Below are 18,806 nucleotides of genomic sequence, written 5' to 3' on the forward strand. Positions count from 1 at the left end.
TCACAAGAATGAAAGCGCTACACGTATATCAGGTGCGCGGTTGAGTCAGTTTCTTGTTTTTAATTGTGTCAAAGTCGAAAATCCCAGTTCGCACATGTATGTTGTTGTGAACGGCAGCAACAGACCACTAATCCTATTCAACAATGCAGATTTGTTGAAAGCACTGATCCAAAAAGATGACAAACTGAATGACTTGTGCTGTGTTTTCAGTGTGCTATCACAGGTGACTTGCACCAGCTCGTTTTATTGCTCAGGCATCAAGTTTAGCTTCATTATTGATTCAGGATTAACTTATTAAAGTATATATTTTTTTTAATAACCCAGGCTTTCTTTGCTGTTGGACTGTATCTAAATTTCTCAGCTGATAAACATAGTTCTGTGCACACATTTGGATATGCACATACAGAGCTCTGCTCTTCCCCAATCTGAGTGGTGCGTGTGGGGCAATAATAACGATGCTGCCAACTTGCTGCAGCCTCAAATCTACACCAGTTCAAAACAAATACAGGGTAATTGCTATAGAATAGTACAAATAAATTATAGTAGCTGAGACAGCATTAATGTTGAAGACTTTCTTGGAGGGGTGGGCGGAGGGATTGAGGGACCTTCACAGTAGTTTCAACTTGTGTCAGATATGTACATTCACGTTGGCCAGCTATATGTGGAAGAACAAACTTTTAGATTGTAAACTGCTACTGTTTCCAGTGGGGGGAAAAACAGGGCCACTTCCTAAAAAGAGGCCAACACTACAGCACAAGGTGAAACCAATTCAATGCACTTTATATCTGGAATTAGATAGCTGTTGTTGCAGTAACTAAAGAATTACAGGCTTTGCAATATTAGTGCTGATGTGAGAGGTGTGAGTGTATAATCTTTAAATGTATACTGAAGTTATGCTAGCTACGAAACAACCAGTGTGACCACAAGGCAGAATGGGAAGCTTGACCAAAAAGGACTAAAGCATAGTGTCAGCAGTTTAACCGTAGCAGTTGTCATAAACATGTTTTCACGAAACCTTGTAACAAGAACAATGGACTAAGATAATGATAATGGGAGACCTCGAACACCGGATAAGGGGAACTGTAAATCATAGAAAGGCAGAAGAGCTTAAGACAGTTGAGATAATAGGGACATCTGCTCCCACGCAGGTGTGAGACTCCATGATGACTATGGGCAAGCTATAAATGGGACCTAGTTGGTCACATGCGTGAGGCCAACAGACTGCTGCCTGTCAGTATCAACCGTACTGTGTATAAAGCCTGATGAAATTGTTTAATCAGAGAGACCCTTGGCTCGCTAAGGCTCTCCCCTGCATATGTTTGAATAAACTCTGCTTACGAAAGGCTCTCTGGACTCAGCCTGGGTGATCTGAATGGTCCCCGAGACGGTCGCTACAACACTAGAATATAAAATTGCCGTTAGGAGGATTACATCTTTAGTCCTTTGAGCACGTCTATTTTCAAAAAAGGAAAAATTGCAATGCTGATGAGATGACCGGTAGCTCAGCGGTTCGGGAAGAAACTTCTGAAGATTGGTCGGAGTCAACGTCTAACCCCCTCCCCCCCTCCTCTCTCCCCTCCCACCCCCCACTCTCTCCCTTCCCACCCCCTCCCTCTCCCTCCTCTCTCCTCCCCCTCTCCCCCTCCCTCCTCCCTCTCTCTCCCCACCCCCTCCTCCTCCCTCTCTCCCCACCCCCTCCTCCTCCTCCCCCTCCTCCTCCCTCTCTCCCCACCCCCTCCTCCTCCCCTTCCTCCTCCCTCTCTCCCCACCCCCTCCTCCTCCCCTTCCTCCTCCCTCTCTCCCCCCTTCCTCCTCCCTCTCTCCCCACCCCTCCTCCCCCTCCCCACCCCTTCCTCCCCCCTCTCTCCCCACCCCCTCCTCCCCCTCCCCTCCCCCCCCCTCCCCTCCCCCCCCTCCCCTCCCCTTCCTCCCCCTCCCCTCCCCTTCCTCCCCCTCCCCTCCCCTTCCTCCTCCCTCTCCCCTTCCTCCTCCCTCTCTCCCTCCCCACTCCTCCTCCTCCTCCCTCCCCAAAAGGAACTCCAGGAAAATCTCACTGCCTGGAGTGACCCTGTGGCTCGATGAGTTGAAGGAGCGGCCGCCGCTGCTCCCAGTCCACGGGCCCGGATACGGTGGGTGTTTTTCTTTTTAAAGAGCGGCAGGACCGGGCCTGTTTTCTGAGCCCAACAAAAGGCACAGGGGCGGGTGGATAAAACGGACCGAAATTAAACTCCGGATTGGAAACCCAGCTCTCTCTCCCTTTACAAACACGCTACTCCAGGGTCCGCCTCCCAGTCTCACCCGGAGGCTTCACAGGATCCGGTTGAAAATTTACTGAGAACATCACCCATATGTTGTTTTCTCCCTGTCCCCCCCCCCCCCCCCCAACTCCGTTTTTTTTAAAAAAACCGAACCGCCCCCACCCCCGCCCCCGCTCCTTTACCTCAGCTGCTTCTCGAGCTCGATCTTCTTCACCACAAGAGCCCGGGAGATCCCCGCGATGGCCGTTACCATGGTCCTCCTCCAGCCTGGGGCCTCCGGCAACCCGCAGTCCACCCGCCCGCCAGGGGGGAGCAGCGAGAGGAGGCGGAGGCAGCGCCGTCATGGCGGGCGGAGGACTGGAGCCGGTGATTAATGTTCCGCCACCCAGTGTCGGGTCGCGAACCGCACTTTGAAAACCACTGGCTCAGACTGACGGTTGGTGCTGGGTCTGAGTGAAGGCAGTGGTCTGATTCTGACAGGGGCCTCACACAATATTCGCCCCCCTGCCCACTGGGCCTCACGGCAGCCCATGCAGACCTGCTCAGAGGGGTAAACCATCATTTACCCCTCAATGCCCAGAATCACATTCAAGTTCAAGGCTAGAATCCTGTGGAAAAGCAGGACTGGGATTGAAGAGCAGCTGTTGAGTCTGCAAGAACTGGATTATATTATGATTCAGACAAAGCTGTTTGTGATTTGTGTCCTCTCTCCATTTGTGGCTGGGGATTTGAGTCTCTGTAACCCGCAACCCCCTTCCCCCAAAGATTACAACACTATTATTGCTGTCCAGGGAGAGGAGAGCACCATTTTGATGATTGCAGGAGATTTGGAGAAAGGGTTCTTCATTAGTAGCAGGAATCACTTTAGTTGTGAGCAGCCCACAAATTAATGACTTCTCAGTGAGCGTTGACAAAACTCTCAATGAATAAAACCCTGTAATCTTGAATCTTTTCACCATCATGTGTATCTGCAATGTTCTAGTCCTATTTCAATGGGCATGGATGGTGGCAATCCATCATGATGAGATTTTTATCTCAAGGGGGCTGGAATACAAAAGGGTAGAAGTTATCTTACAGTTGTATAAAACTCTGGTTAGACCCTATTAGAATAACTGCGTTCGGTTCTGAAAACCACACCTCGGGAAGGATATATTAGCCTTGGAGGGTGTGCAGCGCAGATTCACCAGAATGATAATGACAAGTAACCTCTTCCCCCAAAAAGCTGTTGAGACTAGGAGTCAATTGAAAATTTCAAAACTGCGATTGATAGATTTTCGTTGGGGAAGGGTATTAAGGGTTTTTAAAAAAAGGCAGGTAAATGGAGTTAAGATACAGATCAGCCAAGATCTAACTGAAGAGCGGAACAGGCTCGAGGGGCTGAATGGCCCGCTCCTGTTCCTGTGTTACTTGACACAGGGTTTTGGATAATCAGCTACATGGGAAAAAGATTTGCTTCATGAATTGAACCAAGGCATTAATCAGTGAACCTAATGCCTCAATTTTATTAGACATGGATTTGTCATTAAGAAGAGAAGAATCCTGGGTCGATGAGATAAAGTACGAGCAGAGTTTAGTGACTTGAACCTAATTGGAGTGTCCCTAACAGGATCACTCAATCCTAGAATGAAGGAAAGAACTTGCATTTAGTGGTACCTTTTGTGTCTTCAGGACTTCCCAAAGTGTTTCACAACCAACAAATTACTTTAGAACTGTAGTCGACGTTTTGTAGGGAAACGTTGCAGCCAATTGACGCACAGCAAGGCCCCAAAACCAACAAATGAGATAAATGACTAGTTAAATCTGTCAGTGGTTGGAGGATAAATGTTGGCCAGAACTCCCATGCTCTTCTTTGAATTATGCCCCTTGAGTTAATGTTTCTTGGCTCAGTAGTGGCACTCTCACCTCTGAGTCAGGAAGTCATGGATTCAAGACCCATTCCAGAGGTTTAAACACATTATCTTTCAAGGGAAGAATAGATAAAAATTTGCAAGCAAAGGAGGAGACCAGGACAGTAGGATTAGTTTTGCATTGCTCTAGCAAACAGCTGGCATAGACATGATGAGCCAAATGTCTACAAAGCCTTTAGTGCTGTCTTTTTCTATTTTTGCAATCTCTAGCCTTATCTGCTGGTGCACTCTTAAGTTTGCATGCTCTGTCCCTTCCTGCCACTCTCCGATCATCATTTCCCTTATTGCTACCTTGCTCTCTTGCCTTGTCTTCTTTCTTTAAATGTGATAACATTTTCCTTTACTTGATCCCTCGCCCCCACTATTTAATTTAAAGCCTTCTCTACACCCTAGTTATACAATTTGCCAGAACACTGGCTGCAGGACGGTTCTGATGAAGGCTGTCCCAACGGTACAGCTCCCACTTTTCCCACTTATGGTGCCAGTGCTCCATGAATTAAAACCCATTTCTCCCACACCAATCTTTGAGCCACGAATTTAACTCTAATCTTATTTACCCTGTGCCAATTTGCTTGTGGCTCAGGTAATAATCCAGAGATTATTACCTTTGAGATTCTGCTTTTTAATTTAGCCCCTAGCTGCTCATACTCCCTAAGCAGAACCTCTTCCCTCGTCCTACCTATGTCGTTTGAAAATACGTGGACCACGACAACTGGATCCTCCCACTGCAAGTTCCTCTTCAGCCCAGAGCAGATGTGTTTGCCCTGGATCACATTGGTGTCCAGAAGCTCCCACATTCTGCAGTCACTGCACATTACCTGCCCTGCCATCTTTATTGTGTTAATTAATTTATTATTTTTCTTAATTAAATTTATAATTTATAAACCCTACTAGTCCCAATTAGCTTTACAACTGCTAGTAAACCTTCTACTATGACTAAAACCTTACAATTACTAAGTTACACTAGTTTTGAAAGTTAAATGAGTCAAATACTCACCAACCAATCACTTACTTCCCTGTGACATCACACTTGGGTTTTTCTCAAAGTGGTGGGTGGGTTCTGACTGGCAGCGACTGAACTCCCGCTTTCTCCGCGCTGTTTATATCACCGCTCTGGTCTCGCTCTTTCCCGCCGCTTGCTGACTGAACTCCCGCTTTCTCCGCACTGTTTATATCCCCGCTCTGGTCTCGCTCTTTCCCGCCGCTTGCTGACTGAACTCCCGCTTTCTCCGCGCTGTTTATATCCCCGCTCCGGTCTCGCTCTTTCCCGCCGCTTGCCGACTGAACTCTGGCCTTCATCTGAACCGTGCTGGGGCCAGTGTTCTGGTGAATTATTTAAATAGGGCGGTAGAGAGTGCTTCAAACTAAATAGTGGGGGCGAGGGATCAAGTAAGGGAAGATGTGATAAATGAAAGAAGACAAGGCAAGAGAGCAAGGTAGCAATAAGGGAAATGATAATCAGAGAGTGGCAGGCAGGGACAGAGCATGCAAACTTAAGAGTGCGCCAGCAGATAAGGCTGGAGGTTGCAAAAATAGTATAAAGACAGCATTAAAGGCTTTGTATCTGAATGCGCATAGCATTCGTAACAAAATGGATGAATTGACAGCTCAAATAGAAATAAATATGTACGATCTGATAGCCATTACAGGGACAAGGCTGCAAGATGACAAAGGCTGGAACCTGAATATTCAAGGATACTTGACATTTCGGAAGGACAGGAAGCTAGGAAAAGGTGGAGGGGTAGCTGTATTAATTAAGGGTGACATGAGTATAATAGAGAGAAATGACCTTAATTCTAAAGACCAAGATGTAGAATCAGTTTGGGTAGAGATAAGAAATAGTAAAGGCAAGAAGTCACTTGTGGGAGTAGTTTATAGGCCCCCTAGCAGTAAACATACTGTAGGACAGGATGTACATGAAGAAATAACAGAAAGGAACAGCGATAATCATGGGTGATTTTAATCTACATATAGATTGGAAGAATCTGATTAACAAAGGTAGCCTGGAAGATGAGTTCAAAGAGTGCTTTCAGGACAGTTTCTTAGAGCAGCACATTCTGGAGCCAACCAGTCAGCAGGCTACTCTAGATATGGTAATGTGTAATGAGACAGGATTAATTAATGACCTCATTGTAAAGGAACCTCTAGGTAGCAGTGATCATAATATGATTGAATTCCGTATTCAGTTTGAGGGAGAGAAGAGTATCTCCAAGACTAGTGTTTTAAATTTAAGTAAGGGCAATTATGAGGTCATGAAGGCAGAGCTGGCTAAAGTGAACTTGGAAACTAAAGTGAATTAGGTTAAGGGATAGGTCAGTAGAGATGCAGTGGCAGACATTTAGTGAGATAATTCATAACACTCAGCAAAGATACATTCCAGTGAGAAAGAAAGACTAGGGGAAGGACGTACCATCTGTGGCTAACTAAGGAAGTTAAAGATAGTATCAAATTGAAAGAAAAAGCATACAATTCCGCGAAGATTAGTGGCAGGTCAGAAGATTGGACAGAATATCAAAACCAGCAAAGAATGACTAAAAGAATAATAAGGAGGGAGAAATTAGAGTATGACAGAAAGCTAGCTAGAAATATAAAAACAGATAGTAAGACTTTCTACAGGTATTTAAAAAGGAAAAGAGTAAGTAAAGTTGGTCCTCCAGAGAGAGAGTCTGGGAAATTAATAATGGAGAATAAGGAAACGGCGGATGAATTGAACAGATATTTTGCGTCCATCTTCATTGTAGAGGATACAAATAACATGTCAGAAATAATTGTGAATCAAGAGGTGAAAGGGAGGGAGGAACTTAAAACATTTACAATCACCAGGGAAAGGGTTCTGAAAAAATTATTAGAACTAAAAGCTGACAAGTCCCCAGGTCCTGACGGACTTCATCCTAGGGTCTTAAAAGAAGTGGCTGCAGAGATAGTAGATGCATTGGTATTAATTTTCCAAAATTCCCTAGATTCTGGAAGGGTCCCATCAGATTGGAAAATAGCGAATGTAACTCCTCTATTCAAGAAAGGAGGGAGACAGAAAGCAGGAAACTACAGGCCAGTTAGCTTAACATCTATCATAGGGAAAATACTAGAATTTATTATTAAGGAGGTTATAGCAGGGCACTTAGAAAATCTCAATGCAATCGGGCAGAGTCAACACGGCTTTGTGAGAGGGAAATGGTGTTTGACTAATTTATTAGAGTTCTTTGAGGAAGTAACAAGCACCGTGGATAAAGGGGATCCTGTGGATGTGGTGTACTTGGATTTCCAGAAGGCTTTTGACAAGGTGCCACATCAAAGGCTACTACACAAAATAAGAGCTCATGGTGTAGGGGGTAACGTATTAGCATGGATAAAGGATTGGTTAGCTAACAGGAAACAGAGAGTAGGCATAAATGGGTCATTTTCAGGTTGGCAAGATGTAACGAGTAGAGTGCCACAGGGATCGGTGCTTGGGCCTCAACTATTTACAATCTATATCAATGACTTGGATAAAGGGACCGAATGTATGGTTGCTAAATTTGCTGATGATACAAAGGTAGGTAGGAAAGTAAGTTGTGAAGAGGATACAAGGAGTCTGCAAAGGGATATAGATAGGTTAAGTCAGTGGGCAAAAATTTGGCAGATGGAGTATAATGTGGGAAAATGTGAACTTGTCCTCTTTGGCAGGAGGAATAGAAAAGCAGGATATTATTTAAATGGAGAGAGATTGCCGAACTCTAAGGTACAAAGGGATCTGGGTGTCCTAATACATGAATCACCAAAAGTTAGTATGCAGGCACAGCAAGTGATTAGGAAGGCAAATGGAATGTTGTTATTTATTGCAAGGGGGATGGAATATAAAAGTAGAGATGTTTTGCTACAGTTGTACATGGCATTGGTGAAACCACATCTAGAATACTGTGCAGTTTTGGTCTCCTTATTTAAGCAAGAACATAATTGCTTTACAGGCAGTTCAGAGAAGGTTCACAGGACTGATTCCTGGAATGAGGGGGTTATCTTATGAGGAAAGGTTGGACAAGTTGGGCCTGTATACATTGGAGTTTAGAAGACTTATTGGAACATATAAGATCCTCACGGGACTTGAAAGGGTAGATGCTGAGAGGATGTTTCCCCTTGTGGGAGAGACTAGAACTAGGGGACACAGTTTAAAAATAAGGGGTCCCCCATTTAAGACGGAGATGAGGAGAAATTTTTTCTCTGAGGGTCATGAGTCTGTGGAACTCCCTTCCCCAGAGAGCGGTGGAGGCAGGGTCATTGAATATTTTTAAGGCTGAGTTAGATAGATTCCTGATTAACAAGGGAGTCAAAGGTTATAATAGGTAGACAGGAAAGTAAGGTTGAGATCACAATCAGATCAGCCATGATCTTATCAAATGGCAGAGCAGGCTCGAGGGGCCGATTGGCCTACTCCTGCCCTTAATTCGTATGTTCGTATATCCTCCTTTTGTGCTATAAACTTCTATGCTTGGAATTTCCTTGGGGTTCTCCTGATTACCTGCTATAATTTGGGCAGAAGATTGGGGGAAACCCTGGAGAAATGCAATATATGGTTGAGAACCCCCATGGGAAGTCCAGCCACTATTGTCTTAATGTACTATGGTTCCAACTCAGATCCTTGGTCATCTGTAGGAGATTTCCAGCAGCAGGGCCATAGTAGGAGGAGACACGCTACTTCTCGGGGTGCTACATCCACCCAATCCACCTGGTCCCCTCAGAGGACTGAAGAGGTGACAGTTCATGACAAGAGCAGGGGCCAAAGTGCTGGCAGCAGTTTTAGACCCAACTCATGAACCAGCACAAAGAGATGGAGTGCCACAGCTGCACAAGAGAGGCTCCCATTAAGGACCAACAGGCCATCACCACAATCCTCCCACTGAACCTGCAAGGAGCGTAGAAGGGGTACGAGATGGTACACACCAAACATTGTCACTAGTGCAAGAGCACATACACAGGAGTGTAGAAGTGCAAGAAACTGGTTGTACCTTCTTAGGTATGTATAATAGATTTATTTTCAAAAGGGGCATATTAATGTAGCAGGCAGGTTTGGTAGTAGAGACAATGGTGATTAGGTAGAACATGTTGTTCATGGGGCCATTGTCTTCTGCAGGGGCACATTTACAGATCTAAGTGAAGTCCTGTCCATCAATGGTACGCGCACCAATCTTGCTGGCTGCACATCACCTGCAACCATTTCTTCTTCCTCCTCCTCCGTCTCCTGTGCCAAAGCTTCAGGGTGACCCTCCCCCCACACCTCCCCCTCCCCCCACACCTCCCCCTCCCCCCACACCTCCCCCTCTCCCCCCCAACACTGCCATTCCCCTCGCTGAATGGTTTCCTGTCAAAATGGAAAAATTATGTGAAATACAGCAGGTGCACATAACATTTACCACCAGAGCTATAGAACAGTATCCCCTCAGCTCCCAGCCAATCTGTCCAATCATCGGACTTTCTGTTCCTCCCTTAAAATGTGCAATGATCTCTTCCTCAAATACTCCTTGTGGCAAAACATTCCATAGTCTAACTACACTCAGGCATTTCTCCTAACCTTTCCCCACATTCTTAGTGACAATTTTAAGATAATGACCTGAACAGCAATCTTTAGCCCTAACTTTTTGTTTCCAATCCGCAAACCAACTTCCTATCCATTCTGCTCCATTTCCTGTTATGCCATATGCCTGAAGTTTTGTAACAAGCCTCCGTTATCGAATGTCTTCTAAAAGTCTATAAACAATACATCTACTGCATTCCCTTTATCTATCCAACCAATCACTTAACTATGTTAAATTTGTCCAACAGGACTTGCCCTTAACAAATCCATTCTGGTTCTTTTGATTATCCCATTTAGCTCTAAATGTTTGCCCACAACTGACATTAGTCTAACTGGTCCATAGTTACCCAATTTATCCTTCTCTCTCATCTTGAAGAGGTGTTGCGTTGCCTACTCGTCAGATTCTGGCACGATTTGCATATTTAAGGAGTCTCTAAAATATGTGGTTAAATCCTCTGCTATCTCCACTCTGACTTCCTTCAACAGCATGTCAGGAACCGTTGACTTATCCACTTTGAGTTCGACTAATTTTACTTTGGAGGGTGAAACCCACCATTAGGAGACATTTCTTTACACAGAGAGTTGCGAGGCTGTGAAATTAACTTCCAGGGTTAGTGGTTGAGGTAGAAACCATATTAACGTTTAAAATTAGATTGAACAGGTGGATGAAGGAAAAGGGGTTGAAGGAATATGTAACAGGACGGGTAAATGTGATCAGAACTATTTGCTCACATGGAAGGTAAATGCCGACATGGACTGACTGGGACGAATAGCCTGTTTCCGTGTTGTAACTCCTAAGTATTTCTATACATTAGGGTTCTCTCAAGACGTTCCCTTAGCCTCTGCAAGCCAGAAGTAAGAGTCTCCTGTGAATTCGAGCCGTGGGTCTCAGTCGCTTTGGGCCTCCTTTCCTCGGGGGTTCCCGTGGAGTTTTCACTCGTTTCATGCTAGACTGCAGGTTTCCTAATCCCTCTGGCATGACTGCACAATTGTTGGCGCAGCACTTCAGCAGAGTTTTGGACATTCCAGGGACCTCTGAAAATTCTCCGAAGGTGGTCAGGAAACACCTGTTCGTTAAGGAGTTCCCTCTTTGTGTAAGGCAAGATTCTGTGGTCTTTGCAGTAGTGGACTATCTGACCCTGTCCCTCCATTCACATTGTTGCCACTTAAGATAAGGGACAGACTCCTGCAGTATGTGTAGAAATCAGAATGGAAACATCTTTCATTTCTGTTGGTAATTTGGCAGGTGAGTCTGGAGTTTTTTCACCACACTTTCACTGGGGCTCCTGAGATGGGTGCGTGTGCGTAATCTCAGTGGATCTGAATGAAATGAGAACAGTTTGTACACGAGACATGAACTGAAGTTGTATTTAGCTGTTATTTCACTGCCTGTTACAAGGGAACTGTCCTCTGTCTAAAAATATGTTATTGTTGGTCAACCTGTGATAGAATATTGTCAAAACAGGAACAGACGAATCGAGGGTTGAATGCTGGGCACTGCAGCAATTTATGCATCGGCGGAAATACTCAACTGACCAGAAAGCTGGACAACAAGGTACAATTACAAGGACAGACCGGGCGTTTCCAATAACTTTTTTTCCCTGGAGGTTTGAGGGGGTATTTGAAATGAAAAGGGCCCATCAAGGGTGAGAAACACCAGCTCAAGGTGCTGAAGGCTGGCTGATCCATCAGAAGATCCGCCTTAAATTGGATTGTAGTGTCACAGCAACACAGTGACCCTCTCTCACCCATCTGAACTGGACAGTCTGCTTTCAGTAGTGGCAACCCAGTCATTGTGAGGGATGAGAACCAGACAAGAAAAGTCCAGCTTCCAACTGCTGCATCCTCCTGAGCGAGAGGACAGTTCTGTGCAAGCTGTGCAGAGGCTGGGTATTCTGTGGCGAGTGACTCACCTCCTGACTCCCCAAAGCCTTTCCACTATCTACAAGGCACAAGTCAGGAGTGTGATGGAATACTCTCCACTTGCCTGGATGAGTGCAGCTCCAACAACACTCAAGAAGCTCGACACCATCCAGGACAAAGCAGCTTGCTTGATTGGCACCCCATCCACCACCCTAAACATTCACTCCCTTCACCACCGGCGCACTGTGTACCATCCACAGGATGCACTGCAGCAACTCGCCAAGGCTTCTTCGACAGCACCTCCCAAACCCGCAACCTCTATCACTTAGAAGGACAAGAGCAGCAGGTACATGGGAACAACACCACCTGCACGTTTCCCTCCAAGTCACACACCATCCCGACTTGGAAATATATTGCCGTTCCTTCATCATCGCTGGGTCCAAATCCTGGAACTCCCTTCCTAACAGCACTGTGGGAGAACCTTCACCATACGGACTGCAGCGGTTCAAGAAGGCGGCTCACCACCACCTTCTCAAGGGCAATTATGGATGGGCAAAAAATACCGTCCTCGCCAGCGAGGCCCACATCCCATGAACGAATAATAAAAAAAAGCACACAGCTTTTTTTTAAATTGCCACGTTTTAGAAAGAAAGAACTTGCATTTATATTTATTGTTTTAGAGTGGCCACAAGGTGGCTCCCCAAGTCAGTTCCTACCACTAGACCATTTACCCAGTTAACATGCAGTATCAAGTGGCAGGAACACAAGAGTCCATCAGGAGTCCAGTACAGAGTGGGCCTGTACAATTTTATTTGGTGATCGTTTTAAGAAAGTCGGATCTTGGATCAATATAATCCACACACGCACACACCTACAGCTCACGTGCAGTCCCCTGGACTGACCTGGACGGACTGGTGACAGACGGATGAGCATCAGTGAAGAGGAAGAAGCCACAACACAATGTGCACTCTCAATGGCTGAATTTCATTTGGTGCGAAACAATAATCGAACCAAATCGTTCTCTTTCTCTCTCTCGTGTCTCACAATTGTTTATTAACTTCTTCTCCCCTTTGTTTCTGCTTTTGGTAGATGACTCGAACAGTCGTCAGGAAATTTCCGAGGAACAGAACAAGAAATGCGAGGCCGCACATGGAAACCTACAACAGAGAGAGACAAATGCAATGAGCTAGGCCAAGAATCAAGGGTCCGCAGTGAAGGAAACGCCCATCGAGCCTTACTCATTTGGACTGAGACACAGTTGTTTTGGGTTTTAAAAAAATTCATCCACTGTAAATACAGCTCTGCATATTCAAATGGCTTTCAATTAGCCTCAGTCTGTTTGATCATAAATTCTAACACTCCCACCAACATTGGCAGCTCTGCGACTGTGCAAATTATACTCACTAATGGGAACTGGAGTTTTCAACAGCCGAGGGGACTTTAAGACACTAAGGGGTAGAAAGTCTCGGGCGGTGACTCAAAGCAGGCAGTATTGCATCAACCGCCTGATATACTCCTGCCCGTCCGATATTCAGTTCTACTGAAGTCAACGGGCGGGGAGTGTGTCGGGCGGGGACTGTGTCGGGCAGGTGATGCAATACTGCCCGATATGCACTACCTGCCCAAGACAAATTTCTACCCCTGACAGAATTCATCCAAGACAAATGACCAGGCCCGTTATATGATAACCCACCTGGGCAGCTGTACGCTCTGCAGTGAGAAAGAATTTGTATTCATATAACTTATCAGAAGTCTGTCAGAAATCTCTCGAGGCACTTCACGCTGGCTCCCCAGTAAACCTCCCGGCTACCTGGCCCTCAGGCTTGACTTATCTCCATTCGGACAGTAGCAGGACATCGGAGTGCCCCAGAGAAAAAGAAAGAGTTGCATTTCCAAAAGAAGATAGGAGATTTGCCCCCCACTCCCCCCACCCTTTGAAGGGGGTCTCCGGGGGGATAGCCAATCACAGAGCTCACTGCAAAGTATACAACACAGACCGTCACAAGCAGGAAGTCCAAGAGTAAACATTCTGGGTTGACAGTTCTCACATACATACCCCACTGATAAATCACCTAGTCCACCCAGAGCAGGGGCAGTGGGAGGTAGTCACAGGGCACCTGTTTCCTGAAGATATTTGGGCACAAGCCCCACGTTGACTATAAAGCCCCACATTGACTATAAAGCCCCACATTGACTATAAAGCCTCACGTTGACTATAAAGCCTCACGTTGACTATATAAAGCCTCACGTTGACTATATAAAGCCCCACGTTGACCATATAAAGCCTCACTTGACTATATAAAGCCCCACGTTGACTATATAAAGCCCCACGTTGACTATAAAGCCCCACATTGACTATAAAGCCTCACGTTGACTATATAAAGCCTCACGTTGACTATATAAAGCCTCACGTTGACTATATAAAGCCTCACGTTGACTATATAAAGCCCCACGTTGACTATATAAAGCCCCACGTTGACTATATAAAGCCCTACGTTGACTATATAAAGCCCTACGTTGACTATATAAAGCCCCACGTTGACTATATAAAGCCCCACGTTGACCATATAAAGCCTCACTTGACTATATAAAGCCCCACGTTGACTATATAAAGCCTCACGTTGACTATATAAAGCCTCACGTTGACTATATAAAGCCTCACGTTGACTATATAAAGCCCCTTGCTGCATGATACTCTACCCAAGAAGTGCCCCAGGTTTTTGCCTTCAGGGGCCACTTAGATCCTACTATAGAGCCTGCGGACCACATACAAAGTTTAAATCCGTTCCCATTAAATTTCCATTTGTCCCTAGTTGCTGATACTAACAGATGTTAGTGTTGTGATTTAGGATTCATGCACCAGTGAGGCAATACCACAAAGAACAGTTCTTTCCAAACCTCCAGGCCCCCAAAATTCAAACAGGACAAACCAATGGGCCAAGAAATATAGGGCAGGTGGGATTGAGTCACCCGGGCTTTATGGGCTGGATTGCCAGGATTGCAGTACCCTATCCAGTGACCACCTCAAACTGAACAGGGGTGGGCATCAGGTTTCTTCCTGCTTCTGTGATCACACGGAGGGCTGGCTTGGACCATCTTGCCATTGCGGGTAAAGATTGTTCAGAGTGGAAACTTTTGGGCCAGATTTTGCTGTAAAGATAACAGTGAGGCTAACAGCGCTCACCGTTACTTATGTGCAAATCGGACAGTAATTTCTCGCGGCCGCACATGTGCAGATAAACGTGGAAATCGGGAAGTTGCTGTCCGAGATGTGATGCTCCACCAAAACCTGTGTGAAAGCGGCATCTCGCTGACTGACTCACCATTCAAATGTATTGACGTTCCTGTCCTGACATCACAGATACTGACTAAACTTGCCAAAAAAAGTTTTGTCACCTCATTTCAAGTCTAAGTAGCATTTTAACAGCGTGGTAAGTCTTAATTACTGCCAAACAACCTCTCTGGCACTGAAAATTAACTTTTACAAGTGTGGAGTCTCAGTCCTTCAGATTTTAATTATTGTTGGACATTTAAAAAAAATTAAATACATTTTTTTTACTTTTTCTCTCTGTCCCTTAATTCAGTTTTTCTTTTCCTCTCTTTATTTCACTTTCTATACCTGATTTGACATTGAATTTACTATTCTAACTTACACTTCCTGGTTCTGACTGCGGTTTTATTAACGATTCTTCAAACTGATTGGTCAAGGGGATACACAGCTGCTTGCCCTGTTCACACAGGTCCCAGATGCCCTCTGGAGGGCACCGCAATGAATGTCTATCCCGTTGACAGTAACTTGCCGTGCAACAAGCTCACAGAAAGTCTATGGGCAAGTGCAACTCTCACGAGCAGCTAGTGCCGTTCGTTCACTGCTCTCAGCAAAATCCAGCCCCTTATCTTTACAGGAGCCAACAAGGATAGAATTAGGAATAAAAAGACGAAGCATTAATAATTACAGCAGGACTATGAGTTGTCGTAGCAGTTGAGTATTTTTCTCACACCAACTTGTTCCTGCAATAACATAACTTCATGGACTGTGGGTGCAACTAATTTAATGGAGTGGGGTAATTGGATTCTTTGCAGAGGTGAAAAGTGTTACAAAATAGATAGCCTGGTGGTGAAGGACAGAATACTAGAGCCTGGTCTTCAGTTGCTTCCAAGCCTTTATTCACAAAGATCAACATTACACACACCACACCCTAGTTAAGCTCTCATATATAATACAAGAGAGTGCCCACCTGAATACAATTAACACTAATTGATATAAATCACATGGATACAATTAACAGAAGGTTAGAACCGTAGCCCTTTCCTTACTGACAGGGGACAATTCAGCGGAACATGGACTGGAAACAGGAGAATCGTACACAAGATTTGCCTCCTGATCAGGAGTTCCCGCCTCAGTTCAGGCTGCTGTAGGGAGGCACTGAGTTTAGTGCTTTCTCAAGAATTAGAGGCCCGAATTTTCCTACTGCCCTTTCCGACGGGGCAGTACATGGTGTTGAGGGACTAACCTCATTCTCCTTGCAGGAAAGGAGAAAGGCCATTCAGGTTTTCTTTGTCCAATTTCCTTCCTTCTCCTCCTAAAGCCATTGATTTCCTTAATAGCATAAATTCTCATGATGCCCCCTCCACCACAAACAGCCAGTATTCATGTGCAAGCTTTGACAGAAGGCTATCCAACTGTGCAGGGCGTCACAGCCAATTCGATACTGCCCCACCCTGCATTCACACACATGCATTTTCAGAAGGGACCGCTGGAGAGTGATCAGGAGAGGCAACTCTGGCTGATTGTCCCATCCATAACTGTGGCTAATTGTAGCGCTCCCACTGCCATCGTGAGATCAGCTAATTCAACACAGATCAGAGGTTGGACCAGAGATCTTCCTGCTGTCTATGGCTCAGAGGCAGTGATTTCACCTCTGACCCACTGGGAGAAGAGAGTCCATTAATTCTAAAGCTTTTGCTTTTTGTCCCAGCATCAAGAGAGATACATTTAAATCCAAGGCAAATATCTCTGGCTGTCATGCTCACTTGAGAAAGTGCATCAGGCTCCCGCCGTACAGGCCCGCGGGCTCCCCCTGCACGGGCCCGCGGGCTCCCCCTGCACGGGCCCGCGGCCTCCCCCTGCACGGGCCCACCATTCAGTTTCTACTGCAGATTGGTATTGAGCAGTGAGCCCTTGTGTCTCCTGCACAGGGCTTTTGGGCCTTGCTAAGGTTCACAGTGAGCCTGAAAACAAACCTGTGATCATTGGGCTGCAAACAGATCAATCCTGGCAACACCAGTTACACAGAGCAGACTGGGCGTGAGGAATCCCCTCACCCCATCACTCCAGCAGATCCACTCCATTCAACATGTAATCCTGAAGGAGCCATGTAAGTAGGATTGTTGCAGGAACAAACAGATGGTGTGTGGAGGAGGGAGGGGAAGGATGGAATTGTACTTAACTTGCTAATCTAGCTCTGAAAATTCCTGATGTGGAGATGCCGGTGATGGACTGGGGTTGACAACTGTAAACAATTTTACAACACCAAGTTATAGTCCAGCAATTTTATTTTAAATTCACAAGCTTTCGGAGGCTACCTCCTTCCTCAGGTGAACGATGTGGAAATGAAATCCTCGAAATGAAGTCGCATTTATAATTCACAGAACAATGCTTGGTGATTACAGACAGTTTTTTCAACTGTTGAAAAAAAGCAGTTGAAAAAACTGTCTGTAATCACCAAGCATTGTTCTGTGAATTATAAATGCGACTTCATTTCGAGGATTTCATTTCCACATCGTTCACCTGAGGAAGGAGGTAGCCTCCGAAAGCTTGTGAATTTAAAATAAAATTGCTGAAAATTCCTAGTATTGCTTTAATTTTAAACATTTTGTATTATTCCCAATTTGAACCCTTTAAGATCTTCTGGAGATAGATGGATAGAAATGACTATCGGTGATGTTATCGTACAAATGGCTTAACCCGTTCATCCCAAATTCCTCTCTCCACAATTCTAATGGAGGTGTTAACCACTTTATTTAAACTCCTTTAAGATAGCAGAGAGGGGCATTCAGTACAGCTGTGTTAGCTTTTGTTTGATAAAGTCACTGACAGTAATTTCCACCCGATGGTCTGCACAATGTGATCTCCTTTACCAACAGTATGATGGGGTTGGACCACCTATACTTCCACTGAAGCTTTCAGCGTTTCAGTATCTGTCAGGAGAATGAGACAACTGTCAGGTTGCACTGCCTCCACAGTGAGAGGGATTACGCTGTACAAGACACTACATCTAGTGGTTTTAATGAGGAATACACTGTGACACTCAGCTAAAAGTATCAGACCAGCCCCAAGGCTCAAACTCATAACCCTCTGCATAAAGAGGTAAGTCTTCCACAGCCTGTACTACTAGGCCTCACACCTTACCATTAAATATTGGCTCCCTCACTTATCTGGACTTTATCTTACCTGCACTGGGGGAAAACCTAAGGTACATTTCTAAAGCGTGTATTTACGAGTTTGCTGCACATAGCTCACGCAGACAATCTTTCCCAAAGTACCCTGTGGAAAAATCTCTCACAAACCGTGCTTACCTGCCATTCTTTACAGTCTGGGTGGTTCGTTAGCTTGAACAAGGTGATTGCATTATAAAACTGCCAGAACTGCAAAGGCAAGAGAATTATCAGATTAGTGAACAGGTTACTGGCTGCATTCTGAGGTTAGCCTGCATGCTCGCTCGTGAGAGGGACTGGATAGTATGTGGATATTAGTGGTATGTGGGAGGTGAGGTGGCGTCACCCTGTGCTAGACAATCAACTGGTGGCAGGGTGCAGGGTGGGGCCACTTTCCACCCACGCACTTTGTTGAGTTGCTGAGCGACATCACTGGAAGTTCAGATCAGAGGCTAAAGCATCTCATTCGGCTTTTGTCTCCTCTAATTTCCTCCCATGTTTCCTGCCTCCTCTCAAAGCTCTTACTGGGATTAGATAGAATTACATAAAATGCACATCACAGAAACAGGCCATTTGGCCCAAGCCAGTGTTTATGCTCCACACGAGTCTCCTCCCATCCCTCTTCATCCAATTCTATTGGTATATCCTTCTATTCCTTTCTCCCTCATGTGTTTATCTAGCTTCCCCTTAAATGTATCTATGCTATTTGCCTCAACTACTCCATGCGGTACTCCAAGTTCCACTTTCTAACCACTCTCTGGGTAAAGAAGTTTCTCCTGAATTCATTTCTACAGA

General features: G+C 45.3%; 1 protein-coding gene and 1 long non-coding RNA gene across 2 annotated transcripts in view; one reads left to right on the top strand and one right to left on the bottom strand.

The window, feature by feature from the left end:
- The first annotated feature begins 1,963 nt into the window (after positions 1 to 1,963).
- LOC137344822 (uncharacterized) lies at positions 1,964 to 15,131 on the top strand. The gene is made up of 2 exons (XR_010968468.1): positions 1,964 to 2,129; positions 12,663 to 15,131. It is a non-coding gene; the product is annotated as an uncharacterized lncRNA (long non-coding RNA).
- LOC137344820 (ion channel TACAN-like) overlaps positions 12,350 to 18,806 on the bottom strand; it is a 34,299-nt gene continuing 27,842 nt past the window's right edge. Inside the window, exons 11-12 of the mRNA XM_068007997.1 lie at positions 18,153 to 18,221; positions 12,350 to 12,730 (exon numbers count right to left, since the gene is read on the bottom strand). Of these exons, the coding sequence (XP_067864098.1) occupies positions 12,614 to 12,730; positions 18,153 to 18,221 (186 nt within the window). The 3' untranslated portion in view covers positions 12,350 to 12,613. The remainder of the gene's footprint in view (positions 12,731 to 18,152; positions 18,222 to 18,806) is intronic.

This window comes from Heptranchias perlo, chromosome 28, assembly GCF_035084215.1.
Source record: "Heptranchias perlo isolate sHepPer1 chromosome 28, sHepPer1.hap1, whole genome shotgun sequence".
Classification (NCBI taxonomy): domain Eukaryota; kingdom Metazoa; phylum Chordata; class Chondrichthyes; order Hexanchiformes; family Hexanchidae; genus Heptranchias; species Heptranchias perlo.